The 22,082-nt window shown below is 36.7% G+C and overlaps 6 protein-coding genes across 7 annotated transcripts in view; 2 read left to right on the top strand and 4 right to left on the bottom strand.

Moving 5' to 3' along the window:
- The window catches only part of LOC134815658 (DNA-directed RNA polymerase III subunit RPC2-like), a 101,375-nt gene that overhangs the window by 55,201 nt on the left and 24,092 nt on the right, over positions 1-22,082 (top strand). The window lies entirely within an intron of this gene.
- LOC134815214 (cAMP-regulated phosphoprotein 19-like) overlaps positions 1-22,082 on the top strand; it is a 40,256-nt gene that overhangs the window by 16,209 nt on the left and 1,965 nt on the right. The window contains exons 2-4 of one of the 2 annotated variants that reach the window (XM_063823729.1): positions 21,414-21,537; positions 21,687-21,746; positions 21,949-22,044. In XM_063823729.1, the coding sequence (XP_063679799.1) occupies positions 21,454-21,537; positions 21,687-21,746; positions 21,949-22,044 (240 nt within the window). In that variant the 5' untranslated portion in view covers positions 21,414-21,453. The remainder of the gene's footprint in view (positions 1-21,413; positions 21,538-21,686; positions 21,747-21,948; positions 22,045-22,082) is intronic. The other variant, XM_063823730.1, reaches the window with a different exon arrangement.
- On the bottom strand, positions 741-18,796 carry LOC134815078 (26S proteasome non-ATPase regulatory subunit 13-like). Its single transcript, XM_063823551.1, has 8 exons — positions 18,792-18,796; positions 3,699-3,902; positions 3,369-3,506; positions 3,013-3,153; positions 2,589-2,849; positions 2,261-2,389; positions 2,031-2,132; positions 741-1,041 (listed from the first exon to the last, which is right to left on the bottom strand). Exons 2-8 carry the CDS (start codon positions 3,894-3,896, stop codon positions 895-897), a joined length of 1,116 nt encoding a protein of 371 aa, XP_063679621.1. The 5' UTR covers positions 3,897-3,902; positions 18,792-18,796; the 3' UTR covers positions 741-894.
- LOC134816016 (flavin-containing monooxygenase 3-like) lies at positions 6,081-9,582 on the bottom strand. Its single transcript, XM_063824674.1, has one exon. It carries the CDS (start codon positions 9,511-9,513, stop codon positions 7,960-7,962), a length of 1,554 nt encoding a protein of 517 aa, XP_063680744.1. The 5' UTR covers positions 9,514-9,582; the 3' UTR covers positions 6,081-7,959.
- On the bottom strand, positions 9,917-14,505 carry LOC134816017 (uncharacterized). Its single transcript, XM_063824675.1, has 6 exons — positions 14,394-14,505; positions 13,681-13,816; positions 13,344-13,444; positions 12,289-12,444; positions 11,019-11,118; positions 9,917-10,728 (listed from the first exon to the last, which is right to left on the bottom strand). Exons 1-6 carry the CDS (start codon positions 14,434-14,436, stop codon positions 10,584-10,586), a joined length of 681 nt encoding a protein of 226 aa, XP_063680745.1. The 5' UTR covers positions 14,437-14,505; the 3' UTR covers positions 9,917-10,583.
- Positions 14,639-17,248, bottom strand: LOC134816015 (nicotinate phosphoribosyltransferase-like). Its single transcript, XM_063824673.1, has 2 exons — positions 15,987-17,248; positions 14,639-15,792 (listed from the first exon to the last, which is right to left on the bottom strand). The coding sequence occupies exons 1-2, from the start codon at positions 17,232-17,234 to the stop codon at positions 15,427-15,429; spliced, it is 1,614 nt and encodes a 537-aa protein (XP_063680743.1). The 5' UTR covers positions 17,235-17,248; the 3' UTR covers positions 14,639-15,426.

Genomic DNA, 22,082 nt, shown 5'->3' with positions numbered 1-22,082 from the left:
ATCGCTGGTTTAGCAACTTCTTTGTATGCCATGTTCAATACAATTTTTTTTCGTAGATAAAAACTGTAAACAGCGTCTGATAACTCGTTGTCATACGTTGTATGACCCGCCGCGCACGAAGTGCGCGTCTCCCCCTGTATCGTCAGGACGATAAAGTGAAACGACCGTGGGTGTCATAACGTGATACAAATAACTCGAAGGTTTCAACCATTTGTCACATGCAATGTGAGGTGGTTCAGAGTCAGCGTTCAAATAAACGTCAGATTAATCAGGTTTTAACTTACTGGGCCGCGCTCAGCCTGTCATTCCACCGAATCTCTATGTTTATGAACATGATAGCCTGAGGTCCCCAGGTAAGTTTTAACTTGCTGAACATCGCCAGCATTTTCTATAGAATGTAGAATTATTAAGCTCATGACTCGCACGACTTTTCTAATGTCTAAGCGTGTCTTGCTCAGTTATTCCATATGCTATAGTGTGTTGATGGATTTGACGGAAAACTTCTTAAACGTAGCTAAAGCTATCATCTCGTCGATCATACCGTGGCACATACTATGTCATGCGGCTCAAAAATTTTTCAATTAAAACCGAAAGGTCAAAAGGAGAACGCTCAGTTAGCAGCGTTTTCATAGCCATCACGGACTGCAGAGTATTCTTCTCTGAAAAATCAACTTTAAATGGTTAAAAAGTTGTTCAAATGTGCACTTTAGCACTTTTATTTGGTGGCATTAAACAATCAGTAGCAAGAAAAACAGGTAGATCATTCTTTAAATCTTGTATCAATGACAACTCAATTCAAATACAATATACAAAATGATATAAATACAACTGTTCGAGTGTACCAGCACTGGTGGACAACATCTATAGATATTAGATAGTCAATGTTCAACCCATTTAATTGCACAAAAGTTCTGGAATCTGACGCTCAACATCTTGTACGGTCTTTTCAACTGATTCCGCCCATTCTATAATACGTTTGTTCATCTCCTTTATCTGAGATAGGTCCAGTACTCTTGGTTGTACCCATGTTAGATTCACGACCTGAAATATGATTGACGTTACGACAGATTTCTGGGATTTGGTTCAAAGTTTAAGGTAATGTTAAGCTTAACCAGGCAATGACTGCAGCTGAAGAAGAATTTTCTGCGTGGGTTGGAAATTGGAATATAGAGAATTAACCGCTTAACAGACATTTTGGTAGTTCCAGTTAACCATCCAGTTGGGAGGTGGAACTTGACAACTACTTAATTTCATTGTATACAGCTGCTGAGGACTTCCATGGTAACTTACAGACTGGACAACAGGCGTAAGCTGACGCAGTTAAACACTGATAATTCAGTTATCATCCGGTCACGCTTATCTCAAGTACTTTGGTTAAGACATTTTTAACGTTTTTGATGGTCCACATTGAAATCTACAATAACAAAACTTTCAAAGCCCTCCAAAATCGTGTATTGCGAAATTTGTGACCTTCTCCGTTAACCCACAAGTAAAACACAGCCAGCTGGCACCATTTTATCGTAGTTCTCGTAAATTATTATAATTAGACTATATATTTATGTGGATGATTGGTCGGGGTTTTTTAATCTTTATGATATTGCGTTCTTATTTTGTTGACTTTAAGGCTTTAAGTTATATTTCCAATATTTAGAACCTTGTTTCATGTCTTAGTGAATCGAGAAATCAATCTAATAAACTCTGATAAGTTATAAGTGAATTATTTTATCCGACGTAGAGCATCTTGCACTACAATTAGAATTTCATCAAGCCCATGGCTGTAGAAAAGTCACCTTAACAATTGACAATTCCAAATAACATGAAACACAGAAATAACAACAATTTTGAAATTCCAGAACGCTATATCCGGGATTATCAGAAATCCAGCGATATTATGATAAAAACGTAAGTGACAGCGCGAGCCATAAAAAGTTGGTATGTAAGCGAGTCAATGCGCGCTACGATTATACACAAATGATGGTGTGACCGGAATTCCCCGCAAAGGATTTTGGTCTTTTTTTGTTTATTGTTACCTTGTCACATTCATCGATACTGCCTCTGACCAAGTTGAGTGAGATAGCTTTCATAACCAACAACTCAACTTCATCCACTGGTAGTTTCACTGCAGCAGCAACCTGTGATAAGATGGTTTTTAGATTGTATTGTTCACAAAAATTAACTGTATTGAAACTTTGACCGCCAATGTGTGCTTTTTGTCATTATGAATCGATAGCCAACATGTGATTGAATTTTAACAACTTACTTCGCTGAACGGAATAGATCGACTAGAGGAGGCTTTGTTGAAGGTTAGTTCCATCAAACCAAGTAGAGCACATTTCTGTTTCAATGCAACTTCGTTACGGGCGAGGTCAGGTTGCTGGCTCCATTGGGGCTGGAAATTTGACGTGATCAAAACAAAATCATTTTATCAGTTACGTAATATTATGTTATGGGTCTGTTAATTTGCAATGAAGCATGATATAAGTGACGTGAGTTTACGTAATGTAATGGTTACCATGGATCTTGAAAACAATGAAGTGAGAATCTAATCTCAACATGAGTTATAACACCGGAAACGTATAATACTGTACCTGTAACTGCTCCAATTTATTCATGTCACCACGGTTAAACGCCAAAAGCAATTCAACAATCCACGGACAGGCTATTTTCAGAGATTCCAGTAAAGGGTGAGCCAGCAACTCCCCAAAGTTGTACACTTTGTCGCCCAGAAGAGCTGAAAGTCCAATGTGAAAAGCGTGCTCTTGTTTCTGCTTGGAAGTTAGATCGTCCAGGTCGATACATCCCAAATAACGGAGACTGTCCCGGTAGAAACTGTTGTAGTCTCCTTTCACCTGGAGAATAGAATAGAATAGAATAGAATAGAATAGAATAGAATAGAATAGAATATAAATAGAATAGAATATAATAGAATAGAATAGAATAGAAATATAATAGAATAGAATAATACTAATAAATTAGTTAATGAAACAGCTATGCTATGAAGGATAGAAGTACCTTGTAGAATTTAGCGCTCAGTTCATAGAAAGCACCATGAACCGGCGTAATCTCTCCCAAAGAGTTGACGAGCTCCTCCAATGTCTTGATCAACTCCTGGACCTCTTCGACCTGTCCCTGGTCTATTTTGAGAGACCCAACCTGGAATAACAGAGTAAGTATTGTTTCTTATTGACTGTTGATCTGCAAACATTCAATACTTGTCTATTAAACAATTACCACTGACAAACATAAATTAAAAATATAATTCCTAACATAGCACAAAACCAGGAAAGTCGGCAAATAATTACAGGTTAATTGTAATTTATCATATTTATTATTAGAATTATGCCGGATTACTTGGTAATGTAACAAACCTTTGCCATAATTCTAATTTTTGCTTCAGGGTGATTAGAAACTTTCTTCGATAGAGCTTCAAGGAATTCCAATCGTTCACCAGCAGGAATGTCTTCAGATACAATCAGTCCTATATTACTGAGGGCCAAGGAACTAATCTGAAGGAATGAAGAATTCATAAATTATCATTTAAAGATTAATCATGAAACTATGAAACTATTTTAATTTCTCTGAAACTTGGGGAAAATAAAATTTTATCGGATAAGATATAGAAACCGACAATATGTTAAGTATTAAGATGTAAACCGAGAAAGATAAAAACGATATCATGTGGTAAACAAATTCAATACCCTGTGGTCAAAGTCAGAGAGGAATGTTTTGTGTAGTTCCGAGAGATGGCCTGATTGGTGGGGTCCTGTCTTGACATATTTGATGAGAGCTAGGGTAAGTTGGTGCCACAACTTCCTATTGTAGTAATCCTCCATCTCAATCCAGTCCTGGGACCGGGAACCCGCCTTTTGTAGCGAGATAAAGCTTTGAACTGTCATCTTGCTGGTAGTTTTGTAATCGAGATGAGTTTTTTTTAATGTGATAGTTGCGAATTGCGATCTATATAATTTCAATATTGATAATATTTCTGTTTTGTTGAAAATTTAAAGTTATTTTGACAAGGAGGGATGAAACGCTTTGATTCATTGAAAAAAAAAACGATAAAAGAACAAAGGCTGTTGAGTTCAACTAATATAGCTCAATTGTAAAAATAACACTAATTATTATAGATCTGATTACTGGTGGGGAAGAGGGTCATATTTTTGTCCGACACGTGACGGCACTTAACCAATCAGCTTTCAGCATTCAACAATCAATATAAAGAATCACACGTCACGTCAAAACAAATACGGTTCATTTCCCCATCAGTTTTCAGATCGATTTACCCGGCGAATATGTAAACATGCAGAAAGTTCACTTACGTCTAACAAGGCCAAAAATTCAAAGTCAACAATACCACTTTAAAGTTACTAGGATACCCAGTATAGAGGAATGACAACCCGGCTTTTATTAACCGATATTATACATGATTTCTGGTAGACAATATTCAAGTATGCATTACCGACAAACATTCTGACTTAATATTTTGTATCAAATTACTAAATTATGCTCGTTCAGAAAATACAATTTGAGAATATTTTCAACAAACAAAGAAGCGATTTGTCTAACAAGCGGAATTCATTTTAATCATTTTATCTTCCTTAAGTTTGGAACAATCATAAGGAAAGGACACGATGTTCAGATCAATCTGTTTTCTCACAGCGGTTTGGTTTGATCATCGCAGATTTAGCTTATCCAAATTTTCGGTATCCAACTTGAATGGGATGTCGAAATTATTGATCGATATTTTCGATATTTTTTACCATTTTGCCATTTCGGGCAACACAAATTGTGTATATAACATTTAGAATTATTAAAAGGATAGTGCCGGGTTGTCACCCTAGCGTTCAATCGGTAAAACACCACACGTTCGTTAAACATCTAAATGTAAACTGCTCAATACAATTAATACAATTCCTAATAAAAGTATCAAAAGTGTACATTCAATATTTAACCATCAAAATACTCAGATTATAAATTAATTAAAGGTTTAATTACATGAATAACGGTTCACCTGAATATAATTTGCACAGTAAAAAGGTAGACAAATTGCCAGTTTTTGCTAGGCATTTTTTGGTACTTCCTTTATGATGGCGAAAATAATTGTTGCCACCTTCGTTATCAATCAATAGACCAATGGCGAAAATGGCGATGATCCCCAAGAATGTAAATGATGCATTATAAATCCTTTTAGATATCGCTTTAGTAAATGTTAAGATAAAAAAGCTGAGTTTTGAAAAATGATACTTGAAATCCAGCAACTATTCAGTTTTTAAAAATGTTTAAAAGAGTTTGATTATTATCACTTTTAAAGAATATAAATTTTCGTGCCAGAATACAAATATAGATTGACTGATAGAAAAAAAAAAGGTTATAATTAACATGCTATTTAATTAAACTTACAAATTTACTTAAATTGTTACAAAATTAGATCTAGGATGTTTCAAGATATGAAATCATAAATGCCGTATACCCTAAACTGAAATGTCAAATATATTTCCCTAAAATGTCGAAAACATCGCCCATAATTTAAGTAAAAGTATTTGCCCTAACACAATCTACATAATCCTAGCTCCAGTTCTGGATTTCTCCAGGATGTGGAGGATTATGATGGTAACAAGATACAGAGCAGTGCCAGCTAGAACAGCAATGATAGCTAAAACACAGCACCACACATCAGCGTTGTACTGCTCGATGTAGGAGTGTGAGCGGGTGGAGTATTGAAGTGCGTCCAGTCTCCCGCGGCGCGCAAGCACGTTCATAAGTTTCTGAACGCGAGTAGCGCCCTCTTGCTTATACAGTGATATGAGGTATTTAATGAGTTGCTTGATAGTATTGAAGCGCTCAGTAAAGTTTTTGGAGGGGAGTTCAGATAATGTGGTATAATCTGAGCTACTTTGTACTATGTAATCTGCTGGTACGGCCACCACTTTGTCGTGTATAAAGAATAATATAGGAGTGGGCTTCCAGCAAGAAATCCTAGATTTTGATGGCAGTGAATATTCGTCGAATATTATCAAATCAAAGTGTCCTATCTCAGTAGACGCATTAACTTTAAGATTTTCATTTTTGAGCTTAGTATCCGCCTCACTTAGAGCACCTCCAAACGAGCCCGGTTGGTCAGATATCTTGGCACCAAAGTAAGCAGCCTGACAGCCGTGATCCAGTTCGTGATCATCTGGGTACAAGAGAGAAAGATAATGCAGCTCATCTTCATCACTCAGTACATCACGTGATAACAGAGGCAGACCTTTATGTGGGGCCGCGGAGGAAACTATCATTATTTTGTGAGTTCTGCAGACTATGAGGAGGGAGACAGTGCACAGACATAACTTGAACTCCATCAAACCTAAACAGTACTGGAAGTTAGATTGTGCATGTTTTCGGCAGATTGATAAATAGACAGAGTTTAAATAGACTATAGATTCAATCAAGTGCAGAGATTTAGTCTTAAATGATTTAAAATTTTGATCAAATGCAATTAAGGAGAAAACGATGGTTTTGTTTGAAAACAGTGGCATCATTCATCAAATAAATCAGATTGTGAATAATATTAATCATAATAATATTAATGCTGCTATCTGATATAATTTAATTTGTAATATACATATTATATTACACATAACAATTACGAAACCTGAAATATTAGTGAGTTTGATTTCATAGAAAGTGAACGTCTGAGTTGCAACTGATAACCGAATGGGCCAAGAACAGTAAGCGATCCAGAGACGGCCACAATGTAAAGCAAATATGTACGGACGTACGGTATAATGCTGATATGGACTCTACATCCGTAATTCTATCGCTAGATCGCCATACTGGCCGTTAATACTATTGGTCCCACAGTTTATCAGTATTAGTGGTACCACGCATTAGAAATACGATTAAATAATTTACCTGTTTAACTGTACTAAATATACATGTCTCTGATGAAAAGTGACCAACTACAATACTAGGAACACACTAAAAATAACACACAAGTTCAAGCAAGTCCTCATAACAATATAATTAAATCATACTGACTTTCCAACTTTCCGACCAAAGATGGTCATAGAGCCTGAGTCTCAATCTCTCCTTATCTTTTATCGAATTAAAGTTTAAAGATATCATATCTTAGATATGGCCAACATATATTTCCGTTGCATGAAATGAAACGGGAACTTTCGTGAAATCAATACTTCCATGGAACACAAACTTCCATGGCCAAGTAACGCCATTATGACTAATATTAGAATTATAACTACCTAGTGCCTATGTAGTATGTTATACCAAACGGTCTATTTTCCTCCGCATGCTACTCTGTCAATAAAAACATTCAAATGTTATTTTATTAAAAATAAACCAACGAAACGTACACACGACATGTACGTCGTGCAATATATGAATATAATGTACGTTTATATTTATATTACAATAGATACAATGAAGTTGAATATTTATGCAACTACCCTAAGAATACCACAGTAAATACCCCAGTAACGACGACACCAAATGTCACAGCTTATGTAAACACAGCAGTAAAACGATGCTCTTCTTTTGGAAAGTTTACGTTTCCAAGCAAATATGCAATCTCGGTTGGGTTTAATTTCATTTTCTATTATAATAAAATGTACAAATATTACATAAAATTTGTGCCACCACTGAAAGAACTCAGACTTTCATGTCATATTTCGGTGTAAACATACAGTATACACTACCCAGTGGGGTTATAGTAAGAACTTTGGGAATTTATGTGCGAATAGTTTCAATGGAATACAATTGATACAACAAAATAAAAAGAATTTAACAAAAAATAAAAGTAAAATAGGAACTACAAACATCCAAGCATTCAACGCTAGAAATTCAGGATATAAAGCTAAAATACAGATGTACAATTAAATTTAGAACATAATATGATTTAGAATGTTCAGATAAAACCCGTGGTCACTGATCAAACAAACCAAAATATAAACTTATTAACTCCTAAAATAGCTGACACAAAATGAATTTAAGAGCACCTAAGATGAGTAAAGCAGCGAGTGTCAGTATAAAGAGCATTGAGTAATGATAGAAAGGAGTCGGTTTGATCTTCTTGATCATAGCTTCCGCTCCTGACCACCTATCCGGCCCATCAAGTCTCCACTGGAATGCAGAAATGGAGAGCAATAAATTCCATGCTAAAGTGGGATGCTTCCTAATGTTTGGTTTACACCCGATCATCTCCGCTATATCATCATTGTAGAGAATAGGAATCTTCTGGATAGTCAGGCGTTTACTGTTATAATACCAGCTCCTCTCCCAACATCTGTCTTCGTTTACTGAGTTCTGCATCTCAGTGGGAGTTGGGAGTTGCACGGTACCGCACGCTAACTCGGCCGCCCATCTAGCCTGCATCTCCGACATGGTGACCAGGCCCCCCGATGTGGGCTGTACGAACCCGATGAAGGACAGACTGGACCCGAACCGTGGAGAGAAGACGTTCTTGTAAAGGTTCAGCTCGTTAACCCCCGTTATTATGTGTTCTCTGTCGTTCTTGCTTATAAAGGGTAGTCCGAACGTGTAGCCAGTAGCCAGGATGATAGCCTCGTACCAGTCTGTGGTTCCGTCGTTAAATGTAACCTTCTTACCAGGTCCTATACTCGTTATATCGGGCTTTATGGAAATACTGCCCCGTTGAATGTGATGATAGAGAGTGTGACTGACAGTGGGTTGGGATCTGAGGATGGAAGTGAGAGGGTATATACCCCACTGTTTTGGTAGCCCCAGTAAGATGCACATGATAGTCTGAACTATTTTCTCCACGATGGAGAGTGGTAACATGTAGAGTGCACGTGTAGCATAGTGATCTACAGGGCAGCCCAGGACGTAGGGAGAGAAAACCCAGGTGGGAGATCTGGCACTGATATCAACATGGGACTGTCCTTGTGTTACCTGGTTGTCTGCAATGTCCACTGCACTGTTCCCCATACCAACCACTAGGACACGCTTACCCGGCGTGATACCACTGGTTGCAGCGCACTTGTACCTCATACTGTGATACAGTACTCCTACGTAGGATTCCTCTCCTGGAATCTTTGGAATGTAAGGATTGCTGTGGTGACCTGTTGCTATGGCTACGTTTCTCACAGTGATGGATTGCTGTCCCAGACGATCGTTGTATTTGCCTTTGTCGAACGTTATTTTCCACATTCCCCCAGTCTGTTGCTTGATGCTCACCACTATACAATTAGTCCAGATGTGTTTCATCAACTTGAACTGTGTGGCGTAGTCACGGAAGTATTTCAGAAGCTGGGAATGGTGCGGGAAATCGGGAACATCGTCGGGAAACGGGAAATCAGAGAAGACATAGTTCTGTTTAGAGACGTTGATGTGCGTGAATCTCATGACACCATATCCCTTCTCTGTGAAGTTCCACAAGCCCCCAATGTCATCTGATTTCTCAAGACAGACAACGGACAAGTTCTTGTCTTTAAAGCACTTTAGAGCAGTGAGACCAGATATTCCAGCTCCAATTACAGCAACCTCGTAGTCTACCATAACCTGAGGGAAAAGAACGAGAATTAGCGAATAGAACTAATATTAGGTCACTTACACTTCAGACCCGTTAAATTAATAAAATAGTATACGTGACACCGGACTGGGATTACTAGATTAATAAATATATAAAGTGAACTAAAATATGTGCATAGACAAAGTCTAGTCAGGGTCAGTGAGGAATGTTAGAGCCCATACCTTTTTTGAACAATGACATATTTAACCGCGACCGGTTATTTAAAAATACCAAAATTTGCACCATTTCCGATATTATCTGTGTTCCGAGATTTAATAAGAGTCATGAAGAATACGTGAAATATATATTTGCAGGGTCAAGTATAACCCGGAGTCACTCAAAAATAGTTTAAAAAATACCCCCACTTATTTTTTAAATGAAACGATGGAATTTCTTAAAAATAAATCAATCAAAGCACATAATACGATAACATTTCACATCATAACAGATCTAATTGACACTAGTCAACAGTAAATACAATTTGCAAACCTCGGCCAGCGAGATGAAATCACACAACGTATTTAACAGGGTGAACCAAAGTAACACTTGATTGAGATTTTCATATAACAATATGAACCGTATAAAAATATCGGCGGATAGTTAGCATTAGTCCGGAAATATTTGAGTAAAATTAAGTGGATTGCGCGATTGAGGTTTCATGAATTACCAAAGAGAACGAAGAAAAAAGACAGAAAAAAATCGAAAACGGCCCAGACACAACTATAATGTTACTTAATCGCAACGGACAAATGATCACAATATTTATAGTAATCTCAACATCAGATTGAATTTACCAATAAATTCTGCCACCTTCCACTAGCTAACTGTTATGGTCGTCTATTAAAAGGGACTGTAGGGGAACGATTAATTGTCTACTCGAAATAGAAAATAGCGTCCAAGTTTGGCACTGCTCGATAAATTAGATTTCCGCCATTAAGAAATTGATAGAAGTCTAGCTCCTTCCCAAACGAAATAAAGTAAGAACCAAATCTTGGCAAGCCCACAAGTTTTGCCTCCCTTGACTGACGCTGACGCTAAATGCCAGTTCCCACAGATTCTAGTGCTCATGCGGGATGATAAGGCACTTGGATTTGCTGGTTTCAAAGCGGTCAGGAGTTGCGGTACCGAGCAACATCATCACACTCAGGACCAGGACTACAATCATGACCACAGCTGCGAATACTCCCATCCAGGCACCCTTACTGCAAATAAAGGGTTATTATCGTGTGGTTTCTGGTTAGGCGGCTCATATGATGAGGCCCAGAAAATAGAAATATAAACCAAAAAAATACTCATGAGCACGTCACAGTGCCGATTCAATCCCCTTATATTCAACCGAAACAAATCGAATCAAATATTTGTTTAAAATGTCTACCAATGTTTCGATCCTGTCTACACTGTTTACATATTATAAGAGCTTACTGAGTAATTACGCAGGTAGCGGCCATGAATAATAAACCTGAAATAGAAAGAAAGTACTCGGGATTTTTACCTGATCCAGTTCACACACTGCATTGATTCAGCGAACTTGCTCTTTTCTACGTTATAAACTTGAAGCTGGTAGTTTTGAAGGAGTAACTTAGCTGTCACGGCTGAAAAGGATGACGGATTAGTAGTAGCAACATGCTGATTTTAAGCCACATAGAAATCTAGGGGCGCCTACAGGACAATCACTGTCTGTATCACTGTACAGAACAATCACTAAGCACCGACAGGAAATTAAACTGCTTTAGAGTCTGAGCCAGTCGAACAATAGGGGATCAAAATATACGTCGGGGGATTACAAGTTCTGAAAGGGCTTGGTTTGTAACTCCTAGAAGGGGATAGAGTTAGTCCAATTTTCCGCGAATTCTTAAATTCTGCGAACAGATCAATTAAAGGCAAGATGACAGATCTGTTGTTTACGTATGGTACTATGTGAAGATAGATTTTTAGACTCGATTGAAAATCGCTTGCGCAGTACAATTACACATAAGCGCTGACCTTTGACCGGCGATAATTACGGCTAGGAACAATATTTTTCCATGGGACCAAAAGCAGCTGATAGATATAACTCCTCTCTATCAGAAACAACTATAAAGTCGATTTCGAATTTTGATGAAGACCCCCCCCGGCCCCCTTAAACGATAAGAAAATATCACGCCATGACTGCTCTTTTGAGCTTATCCACTGCGAATGTGAACTGATATGACTGAAGCTTTGGGAAATCGTGATAGTTGTGATTAATAAACTATCTCAGAACCGTAAAATGTCTCGTTTTTAGCATTCCAAGTAAATATTTTACTTTATGTTTATGTAATTATAAATGTCCTGGAATCAGGATAAGGATAATTAACTGATCCAATTATTGGCATTGTGGAAAGCTAATTCGAAAAACTTAACGGTAAAAAATCCATACAAAATTTCAAAGAAATAAAACGCTTGAAATATGACGAACTGAAAGTCCGTCTCGATCAAGCGGTTTATTTGTACATTAACCAGTAGTGAACAATCACTAAGCACCGGCAGGCAATTAAACAACTTTAGACTTTAGAGTCTGAGCCAATCGAACAATAGGGGATCAAAATATACGTCGGGGGATTACAAGTTCTGAAAGGGCTTGGTTTGTTACTCCTAGAAGGGGATTGAGTTAGTCCAATTTTCACGACTGATTACCATAATGGAATCTGTTTATTTGGCTATGTCCAGTCTCCTCCGTTTTATTTGAAACGTGGTAATTTTACAAAGTAAAACTGTCCCCATTAGAGATAATGTGAACGAACCAGGGGTAACTGATGTGAGAGTAGTAATGGAGGTAATAGAGCAAGCGAAGGAGAAGCTTGTAGATACCATGCTGGCTGAGGTGAACCCTGCTGTCATGCTGACTTCATTCACACTGTCGTTGTACGAAACAGCTACAGTCTTGGAGTTCCAGTATCCTGCAGGAATTGGGGGATTACGTCTTGTAATTGTACAGTGTGATGTTATCTGATCTTAGAAGGTTACCTGCTATCTGGCAACTAACACGTCGTGTATACTGATATAATACCGATATTAGGTGCGGTACAACGTATAAATATTTAAACAAGTGTTCGATGAATACATGACGTGGCTAGCTATTTAAGTGTGAGTGACTAACACAATATTATATTTATGCAGTATGTAACACGATGGTATTCGTAGATTGTTAAACACTACAAGTACAACACGAGTTCCGTCACGTGAAGATTACATGCAAAGTACTTACGCGTTTGTTTTTTAAAAATCTCTACACTTATATTATACTAATAATAATAATAAATTGAAATTTAATAACACTGCTATTAAGATTAAACTTATACTCAGCAGTGTTTAAACTAGTCATCTCAGAAAATACCATGAATACTAAGTTTAGAAAAGTAACTTATGCTTGAAAACATACCGTCAATACTAAAGCCAGAAAATGGTACTTACACATATTATGCAAAGATCAAACACCAGATAAGACAAACATAGTTATCGATAAAGTTTTTCAAGTTCATCTAGGGACAGTTTAAAAAGGTACGTTTTTAGAAGAGCTTTAAAAGATTCCAGGGATTGAACTACTACTGTGTGTACATAATAAAAGTAAAGCCGCTAAACGGCTAAACGGCTTTTAAAAGCACCGCCGGACAACGTTATATCCAATACTAAATATTATGTAAGTATATGGAATATAGGGAATATATCAGAAACAACCGATTAGACATTTTAACAAAGTTGTTTAAAGGGTTGCTTAGCAACGAGCGAAAAGCCCCAACTCACTGAGATAAGAAATATGGAGAATATGTATATTATGTTTGAGATATTATCTGTTTACCAGTGTTAGTGGAAGAAAAGCTGAAGCTAATTTTCAGATCCTTCATTGTATCAGATACGTCACCATACGAGAGCATCATAATCGGAGCATTGGAGGTATTGCTGCGAGGAAAAGGGCTTAAAGTTAATGTTAGTTATTTATAACACTAACAATCCGGAAATTACTTTGTCATATTTGATAATTCCCCCTGCATATCCACAGCTCAATTTATATCAACAGAATTATAATAAAATAGAATACATTAGAATGGAGTATAATAGAATAGAATGTTAATTAATATTAAGTACACGCGGCTCATCAGATGGCTCTGCGAGTCCCGTCATTGAATATCTCTAACCTGCATGTAGCTGTAACATCGAGTGCTGTCAAGTCAAATTCAGGATTCGCGCCAACAGTGAAGTTAGCAACCTCAGTGTAAAGGAGTGTATCACAATTATCACCTTTTCCTTCGTAAACAACAATCTTACCCCAACCTGGTTAGATGGTGGTTTGTTAACTGTTAAGTTATAATAGGTTTTAGTTTTTAATAAAAAAGAAGTTCTACATAATTTAGTTTTAGCAGGAACCTGTCTAACCCTAAGTGGTGTCAAGAGACTAATAATTATTTATTTCGCGATTTTGACACCACTTAGGGGTCCAAATTTCGGGACCTAAAGTTCTTCTTCCTTGGCCACTTTTTTATTTAACGTTGAATATTCAAAATATAATTTGGAACATTAAAGTAACGTTATATTATTCAAATCTCAAACAGAAAGGGGTAAGAATGTAGGGTAAGGAATGTTGTGACAACCTAAACTTATGGGTACATTTAACTTAAGACTTCTGGTGATGACCTAGATTTCATTGTGACCATTTATTTGGCTATTTTTTTGTTAGCAAATCACTTTGAACAAAAATGTACACCTTCAAAATGCTATTTGTTCCTGTAATATTTAGAGAGGGTTTAAAGAGTCATGTTCAAGTTGTTAAAGCACGAAGCGTTGACACATTGCTATTGTACTTTCGCTTTTGGGTATTAATATTAGACGAACCAACCTTTCCGTAACTTACCTAGAGTCGAGATAAGAAGGAGTAAAAGGGTACACCTCAACATAGCTCCTTGGTAAGTTGTTCGTGAGTAATATTATATTATTATAATATTATTCAAACTTTTACGCTAACTTTTATAATACAAGTTAGAAAACTTCGTACATCAAACAGCTAAGTAGCAGCTGTTTTCTTTTATACGTGTAACTGATCATAATACTTTTCTGGGATACATTTCAAACCCCTTCAAGCCAAAGAAAACACGTCAATCCTGAAACGAAAATTGATGGATGCATTTTTATTCTAAATTTTTAGAAACATATTTCTGTTTGCAAGATCAAAAGTAAGCGTTTAACATTATCAAGTTTTAAATAGAAAAACTCATTCTATATCTATACAACTTTTAAAAATATTTAAACACTATCACAATTTAATAATACCCAAAACCCTGATTTCATCTGTATTTAGTAAAAAATGTTGTGTAATCTAGGAAATTTCATAAGCATCATCACAATTATCTCAATCATACAACATATCATATCATGTAGGTTACAAAACATGTGTCTATGAATTGATAGCTTATGAGCTTATGATGAGGGCGAAATTTTCACCTCAATTCATTAGTTTAATGTGGTAAAAATTCAACGGTATATTTTAAAATGAGTTTAGATAAAAGGATTGAACGAATAATTTCATAGAAAGTTAAACAATTTTATAGTTTTCATAAAAATCCAATAGGATGATGTGCGATCAGGTGAATTAAAAGCCAATTATTAAATTATCTCAATCAGTATTATCAAAAAACAAAGGTAAAAAGGTTCTATCAATAGAAGACAATGCGAAAGGAATGGGTAAAAATATCAACGTAGAAACTATGAATTTACACTTAATGTAGAAACATTGAACTTATATATATACTAAAAGGCAAATAATAAAATTTTTTATTATACGCAAATCAGATAAATTGGACATACTATAACTGTATAAAAATCTAAGTTCAGCTTGTCATATCTACTAGTTTCTATCTAAAGATATATTGTCATTAATGTTTGTTCGACTACTGCATCTCCCTGATAGGTGTGTGTTCAAGGATCATCCTGTGCATCATTTCGTACATTGATTCACTGATAGAGACTTTGTAAGGTGTTGGGTTAAGAAGTCTCACGTGATCAGGCCTCATCATTTTTATTTCGTCTCCACAAAACTTCTTTATATCATGGATTGAGGGAAGAGGCTCCAATACTTTGCCATTCTTGACCCAAGTTTTCTGCAGACACTTGTAAGATGATGGGTTGATGTACACACGTTTCAGCTCAAGATTAGGATGTCTACAGAGGACACGTCCTTTTGGTTCTGGTTCTCCATCTTCTTGAATAATGTCAGCAAGGGGATGTCCCTCTTTCCCATAGAGTCGGTAAAGTACCTGGAAAAATGGGATTCTCGTCATCAATTACATACATCAGCCAAAGTTTAAATAAGCTTACAAAAATATGTAGTACAAACATTTTAATTCAGAAATATGAATGTGTTAATATTAATAAACTTGTGTTAATTTTGTCCATTGGCAAGGTAATTACAGCAATGTAATAAAATAAGGAAGAAATGAAAAATACTCACTTTTTTGCCAGGCATGGTAGTCTTTATTGGATCTTCACTAAGCTTGATTCTGTTGAGCCCATTAACTCTCACTAGCTTATAAACACACCCCAGAGCAGGCTGACTTTTGCAGGTTACAAGATGAGTCCCCACGCCAAAAGCATTAAGGGAGTGGCCCTGTTGGTTTAGTGATGCAATGGTTTCTTCACAAATGTCATTGCTCCCAGTGATGGTCAAATCGGCGAGGTAATCTATGCCAAAATGCTCAGCTGCCAGTTTGAAAGCCTTCCTTATTTCAATAGACTGATAAGCAAGATCTCCACTGTCAATACGTACACCAATTGCTTTAAAGTTCAGTTTATGAAGTGCTAATGCTATGATGATAAAGTTTGGGACTCCTGAATTGAAGACATCGTATGAATCAACAAGAACTAGAAAAGACTTTGGAAATGTGAAAGCATATGAAATGAACGAAGTCAGTTCCCCTTCGATAGTTTCATCCGCGTTAACTTTCAGCAAATTGCAAACTGCATCTTTGAAACTCAGACATATTTCAATAAAGTCCACCATTTTACACTGGCAGCCATTTATGGTTTTGTCAATGTTGTCTAAATCTGTGAGCTTGTTGAATGATGTTATAAAGGAGTGTGCATTTGTTCCTTTACATGGTATGTCATACATTTTTCCAGCTAGAATGTTGCTTGTTGCATCAAAACCACCAATGTAACAGTAGCGTGATGCTGAAACTCCTCCATCAGGACCCTGAGCTCTACGCAGTCCAAATTCTAGAAGACGCACATCCTCACCAGCTACCAATCTAAATCTGGCTGCATTTGTGGCAACCAGGCTAGCAAAATTAACAAGATTTAGCAGAGTTGTCTCAATGATTTGTAGTTTAGCCAAAGGACCTTCTACAGTGATTAAAGGCTCTCTGGGAAAGACAATTGAACCTTCAGGGATAGCATGTAAAGTGATATCACTTCCATCAAGATCTAAAAGATATTCAATAAACCCCTCATGAACATCTGATGGCAGTACAGTCTTGAGATAATCAATATCAGATTGAGAGAAGCCCACATTGAGAATATGACGGATACACTCTTCAAGCCCACAAAAGATTGTAAATTCACCACGAAATGGGTTCTTTCTAAAGAACAAGTCAAAGCAAGCAACATCATTGTGTTTGTTGCATTTCCAATAAGCATAGGCCATTGTGATTTGATAAAAATCAGTCAAAATAGCCTGTACCAGAGGATTGCTAGGTTCCATGACTTGTTGCTGAAATGTATCATAATTATCATTGTTATAAATATTAAAAAGGCTATAAAATAAGCATTTAATTGTTTCTAAGCCATTCTAAGGGTGTCGAAAGGATCAAAATTACAGGGGCACAAACACCCTTCCAGCCACTTCTGAGAGGCAGTGGCGTAACGAAGGGCCCCGCTGACCCCGCTGTGCAGGGGGGCGCCGTCTTAGGGGGGCGCCAAATCATCGTTTGAATGTGGGACAATTTTGAAAACTTAACTAAAGTACTAGCAAAACCGTGCGTTTTGCTCTAGATATACACTTTTTTAGAGATTTTACCGGCGTATCCTCTAACATCACCTAATTTGTTCAATTTTAGGGAGGGGCACTAAAAGGGGAGGGGCGCCAACAGGGGGGCGCCTTTTCGGCAAGTGGGGGGGGGGGGGGGGGGGGGGGGGGCGCCAACAGGCAACGTTACGCCACTGCTGAGAGGTAGCTTTCAAGTTAAGAAATAAGAGATTTCCAAAAAAATATAGTATGATCAATAGCACTAAATTGTAAACCTTCATAATGTAATAACAATGAAGCAAGGCAGCAGATAGACCGACAACCATCTGAATGCTGATAACGAGTGTAACGAAACCCTAAGCTCTATTATACTGTTTTAGGGTTTATCAGGACACACCTACCGGCACAAAGAAATACCTTGCTGTCATGACTTGAAGTGTAACAGCCTTCAAATTGAATTGGTACTTTTGAGCAGTTCAGCTTGTCAATTTACAAGGGGTCGTTCACATGTTACGTAGTCAATTTTTGGCCAATTTTCAACAACTTTAGAAAGCAACAGTAATTGACCGTTTATATAAAAAGTATTCAAACAATATACACATAATATCACAATGACCCTATATAAAATAATATAAAAGAAAAGAAAATCAATATAAAATGAAAATCACCCTTGGCCTTGTGGCTCCAAGTTTAGATCTAGACTATCTATATTGACAAAGCTCTTTCTCGCACCTCTGTCTCCCAGAAGAGAAATCACTGTTGTTCTTAAGATTTCAAAACGAAGGCAATTCCTTCTGTATCCCACAGCAACAGTAATTACGTTATATTATATGTAAACGACCCCTTATGAATTGACATTTGAGATATCTGGTTTGTACCGTGTACGACACCCCCGTTTTTCTTTACATGGCGAGATATGGTGCAACCTGGAACCTTCAGTGTACTGTATAAATGAAAATAAAAATGTATTATTGAAAGAATGGATAATTCATTCTATTCATAACAATCGACAATATTGAATTGTGGTAAATATATAAAACATAACAATTAACACAAAGGCGCAGTTTATATCTCCGCCAAAAGTTGACGGATGTTACTCGTCTAAATTTCTTCGAAGTAGCGCGCGCCACTTTCTTCTCGAAATGTTATGGCGCCGGGCCAGATCATTAACAAAAGTCATCGCCAAAAGCACACTCCCCAAATTGCGCGCATTGCTGTAACTTCTTTCAAACTTCATGAACTGAGGAAAATTATTTTGCAATGTATTCAGAGTCAATATATAAAACACTTATACAAATTATTTGGAATACTTTTGAAAGAGAATAACAAGCACAAAAACGCTACTGACGTATTTCTCCATAAAAAGCACAATAGCATGAGCAGCTTTTATTTTGTATCACATCGTGACCCCCATCGTCGTTTCACTGTAGAGTTTCTACGATACAGGGGAGCCGCGCACTCGTGCGCGGCGGGTCATACAACGTATGACAACTTTTATCGAGGTGTCTCGAACGTGATTTGCTCTATCCAGAGCCCTTGCGCTTGTAGTAGTGCGCGCCCACCTCTTGTGAAACAAGCGCGTCCGAAGTGGCGCGAAAGCATATGGTTAGGTAAAAACGTGATCACTGATCTTAAACGATTCCCCGTTCAATTTTGGACGAAGAACGTCAACTTAGTGCACAACCAAGGAAGTTATAAACACATTTCATACGCATCAAATTGGTTGTGCTTTTGGCGGAGATATAACTTGGAGGACTTCGCCGCTTCGACGCGCCGCGCAAACTAGTATTCTTCGTCGTCGATCGTTGATTCACGATGTCAATCCTTCGCAGCTCGGTGAGGCACAGTGGTGCATTTCGCCGATCTACCGTGGGGGTCACGACCGTGGGGTCACAACGTGATACAAATGGGAAACTATTACATATTACAAATTATCCGATTAAAAAGCTCTCTTATTATTTAATTTTACTTGAATCATAATTATAGTTTATGATTATCATATGTTTATTTTTATATCCTGTCATCACTCCTGGAGTTATGGATATTATATGTTTATTTCAATAAATACGATAATCAATAAATTAGAATAGAATCGAAATCTAGTCTTCTTTTCAGCTCACTCCTCTTATCATATGTTTATTGCTCAACCAGTTTATTACTACAAGCGCTCTTTTGTAAGTTTATAACCTAACATGATGCGCGCCGAATTGGACTCGTCGACGCGGAACAAATGCAAAATATTTTACAAGCATCACCCTTTAAGTAAAATTGTGCGCGCATGAGTTGTATGTTGTATAATCAGTACTATTGAAATATTTGTAATTGTATCAATCAATAAGTTTTTAATTTCGTTGCACTTAGCAACAAGTATAAATATTTGATTTATGTTTGGCGCGGGTTATATCTCCGCCAAAAGCACATCCAATTTGATACGTATGGAATATGTTCATAATTTTGTTGATTGAGCACTTAGTTGGAGTTCCACGACCAAAATTGGACGGGGAATCGTATTATATCATTTTTGAGGCACTTCGACAGAAACTTTTTAAAAGCTTGTTATTCTCTTTCAAAAGTATACCAAGTGGTCTGTATAAATTGATATATCCAGTTTGCAATGTATTCAGAGTTAATATATATATTAACTCTGAATACATTGCAAACTAATTTATCTCGATTCATGAAGTTTGAAAGAAAATAAAAAATAAAAATTATGATCAATTATTTTTCACTTTGAAGGACGTTGCCGCTTCGACGTGCCGCGTGCATCGTCATTTCAATGTGATTTAGCACGCACGCACTCTCACATCATGTTTTTATGTAATGAACTTTGAACAGCTCTTTTATGGACCGAAAACTTTTTGATGATACTAAGGATCAATAAATGAAGTAAATAATTGTTTACAGAACCCTATATAATGCCTGAAAATTACGCAGAATCAGAAGAAATTTTCACTTCGAGTAGTTTGTCTACTTGTGGCTTCCAGAGACCTTCAACATTCAATCGTTGTCAAATTTATATGTGGTTTGTTGCAATGTTCAATTCAAATTTTCTAAATCATAACTGAAGACTTTTTCACGGGACAAATATAATGATTGATTGCCCTTAACTAAAGATTGAGGTGCACTATAGACTTAAGCAGTTAATTATAGTACAATACATGTCGATATTTGTGTGACAAAGTTAAAGGAAAAAAGGTAAACAAAGTTAAACTTTTAAAAATGTGTTTTATGTCAAGTTGCTGAAGATTTATTTGTTTCAAGTTGGTTACTGTCATAGCACTAAGAGATGTATCAATCAGAAAGTTTGTTAAAAGATCGTCTACCAAAGAATTGCTACAACCCATTGATTTGATTTCACTGTACTTAATAATGAAAGGCTGAATCTGTTCTTCATCTGCTTGTGCCACTTAAACTTAATTTGTTATCGCCTGTTTCGCTATGATAAACTTCAGTCGAGTTGTATGGAAGCTAAAAATACCCTTAAGTCATAGACGAACTAACTAATTTATTGTATATATGGGCAAATCCACGGTGAGTTAACCCGCTGACCAAAATAAAAATTTTAGACGAACTAACGAATCCAGTGTTGCATTAATAATTATTAAGTATGATTGTTGTTGGCTTCAGTTTTCTTTGTTCTTCGCTACAAGCTGAATGATGTATTGTTTAATCTGAAGCTTTACTATTCCATATTAAGCCAAAGAGATTTGTTTACATTATTAAACGATTTCGTTCTGATGGAGTCTGTTGTGGTCCATTGCACAGGCAATAGAATAGCCCTGGTGTTTAAACGGATCTGAGACCTAGGTCTCACTCTCCTTCTTCAAAAACTTCTACAAGTTAATTTCATTTACAACCATATGCATAGGACCCACGTCCCACAACCCCTTAACTTAAATTTCTATCTAAATACAGAAAGTCTAAATAAGAAAACTTATCAAAAAGAGATGAAATAATGGCTTCTTGCCAAGAAGATAAGATTCCTACAATTCTAGAGGTCGATGCTACTCCTGTGAGCGAGGCACCCAAGGCCGAAGAGGTAGATGTTTAATTTATAATTTGTTTCTAATCAGATTTAATTTAATTGAAAAGTTAATACAGTTGATTAAATTAAAGATGCTCTATTAATTTGATTCGAATTTTGACTATATCAGCATTAGTTTATCTAAATTCTCTTCTAATCTGCAGGTTACACCAGTAGTAGCTGGCGAGGCAGCCCCTGTGAATAGTGCTGGATCACCACCATTGGTAAGTACAGCTACACTAAGTGTTTAAATTTAATCTGTAACCCTTTTCACAATTTGTTTTTTCATGATGAAACAAATTCAAATGTCCGATGGTATCAAGTGTAGTATCAATTCAAAACAATTTCAAAGTATTAATGAGATTACAATCTGTTGATAAGCTCTTAAAAGAACTATGATAAACTTAGAGAAAACTAATATTCTAGGCTCAAGCAATTCAAGATGAGGAGAAAAAGGCTGCTGCAAAGTATGGAAACATGCGAAAAAAGCAGAGTGATGTTATGAGGAAAAGAATGATGGGCGTATGTTGTTTTTATGATTTCCAATAATATGCCATCCA

This window comes from Bolinopsis microptera, chromosome 5, assembly GCF_026151205.1.
Source record: "Bolinopsis microptera isolate Bmic1 chromosome 5, MBARI_Bmic_1.0, whole genome shotgun sequence".
Classification (NCBI taxonomy): Eukaryota; Metazoa; Ctenophora; class Tentaculata; order Lobata; family Bolinopsidae; genus Bolinopsis; species Bolinopsis microptera.
The sequence above is the reverse complement of the archived record's forward strand: the minus strand, read 5'-3'. Positions and strand labels throughout refer to the sequence as shown.

Bases quoted from the DNA above. Each gene is read 5' to 3' on its own strand.
- LOC134815078 (XM_063823551.1), bottom strand. From the start codon at position 3,896: ATGACAGTTCAAAGCTTTATCTCGCTACAAAAGGCGGGTTCCCGGTCC. The intron at 2,850-3,012 runs GTACTTCTATCC...TCTATTCTCCAG, and splicing joins TGAGCGCTAAATTCTACAAG to GTGAAAGGAGACTACAACAG. The intron at 2,390-2,588 runs GTACAGTATTAT...TCAAATTTCCAG, and splicing joins ATAAATTGGAGCAGTTACAG to CCCCAATGGAGCCAGCAACC.
- LOC134816016 (XM_063824674.1), bottom strand. From the start codon at position 9,513: ATGGTAGACTACGAGGTTGCTGTAATTGGAGCTGGAATATCTGGTCTC.
- LOC134816017 (XM_063824675.1), bottom strand. From the start codon at position 14,436: ATGTTGAGGTGTACCCTTTTACTCCTTCTTATCTCGACTCTAG. The intron at 13,817-14,393 runs GTAAGTTACGGA...CCATCTAACCAG, and splicing joins CCTTCTTATCTCGACTCTAG to GTTGGGGTAAGATTGTTGTT. The intron at 12,445-13,343 runs GTAAACAGATAA...CAATTCCTGCAG, and splicing joins CTTTTCTTCCACTAACACTG to GATACTGGAACTCCAAGACT.
- LOC134816015 (XM_063824673.1), bottom strand. From the start codon at position 17,234: ATGGAACCTAGCAATCCTCTGGTACAGGCTATTTTGACTGATTTTTAT. The intron at 15,793-15,986 runs GTGAGTATTTTT...CCATTTTTCCAG, and splicing joins CTACCATGCCTGGCAAAAAA to GTACTTTACCGACTCTATGG.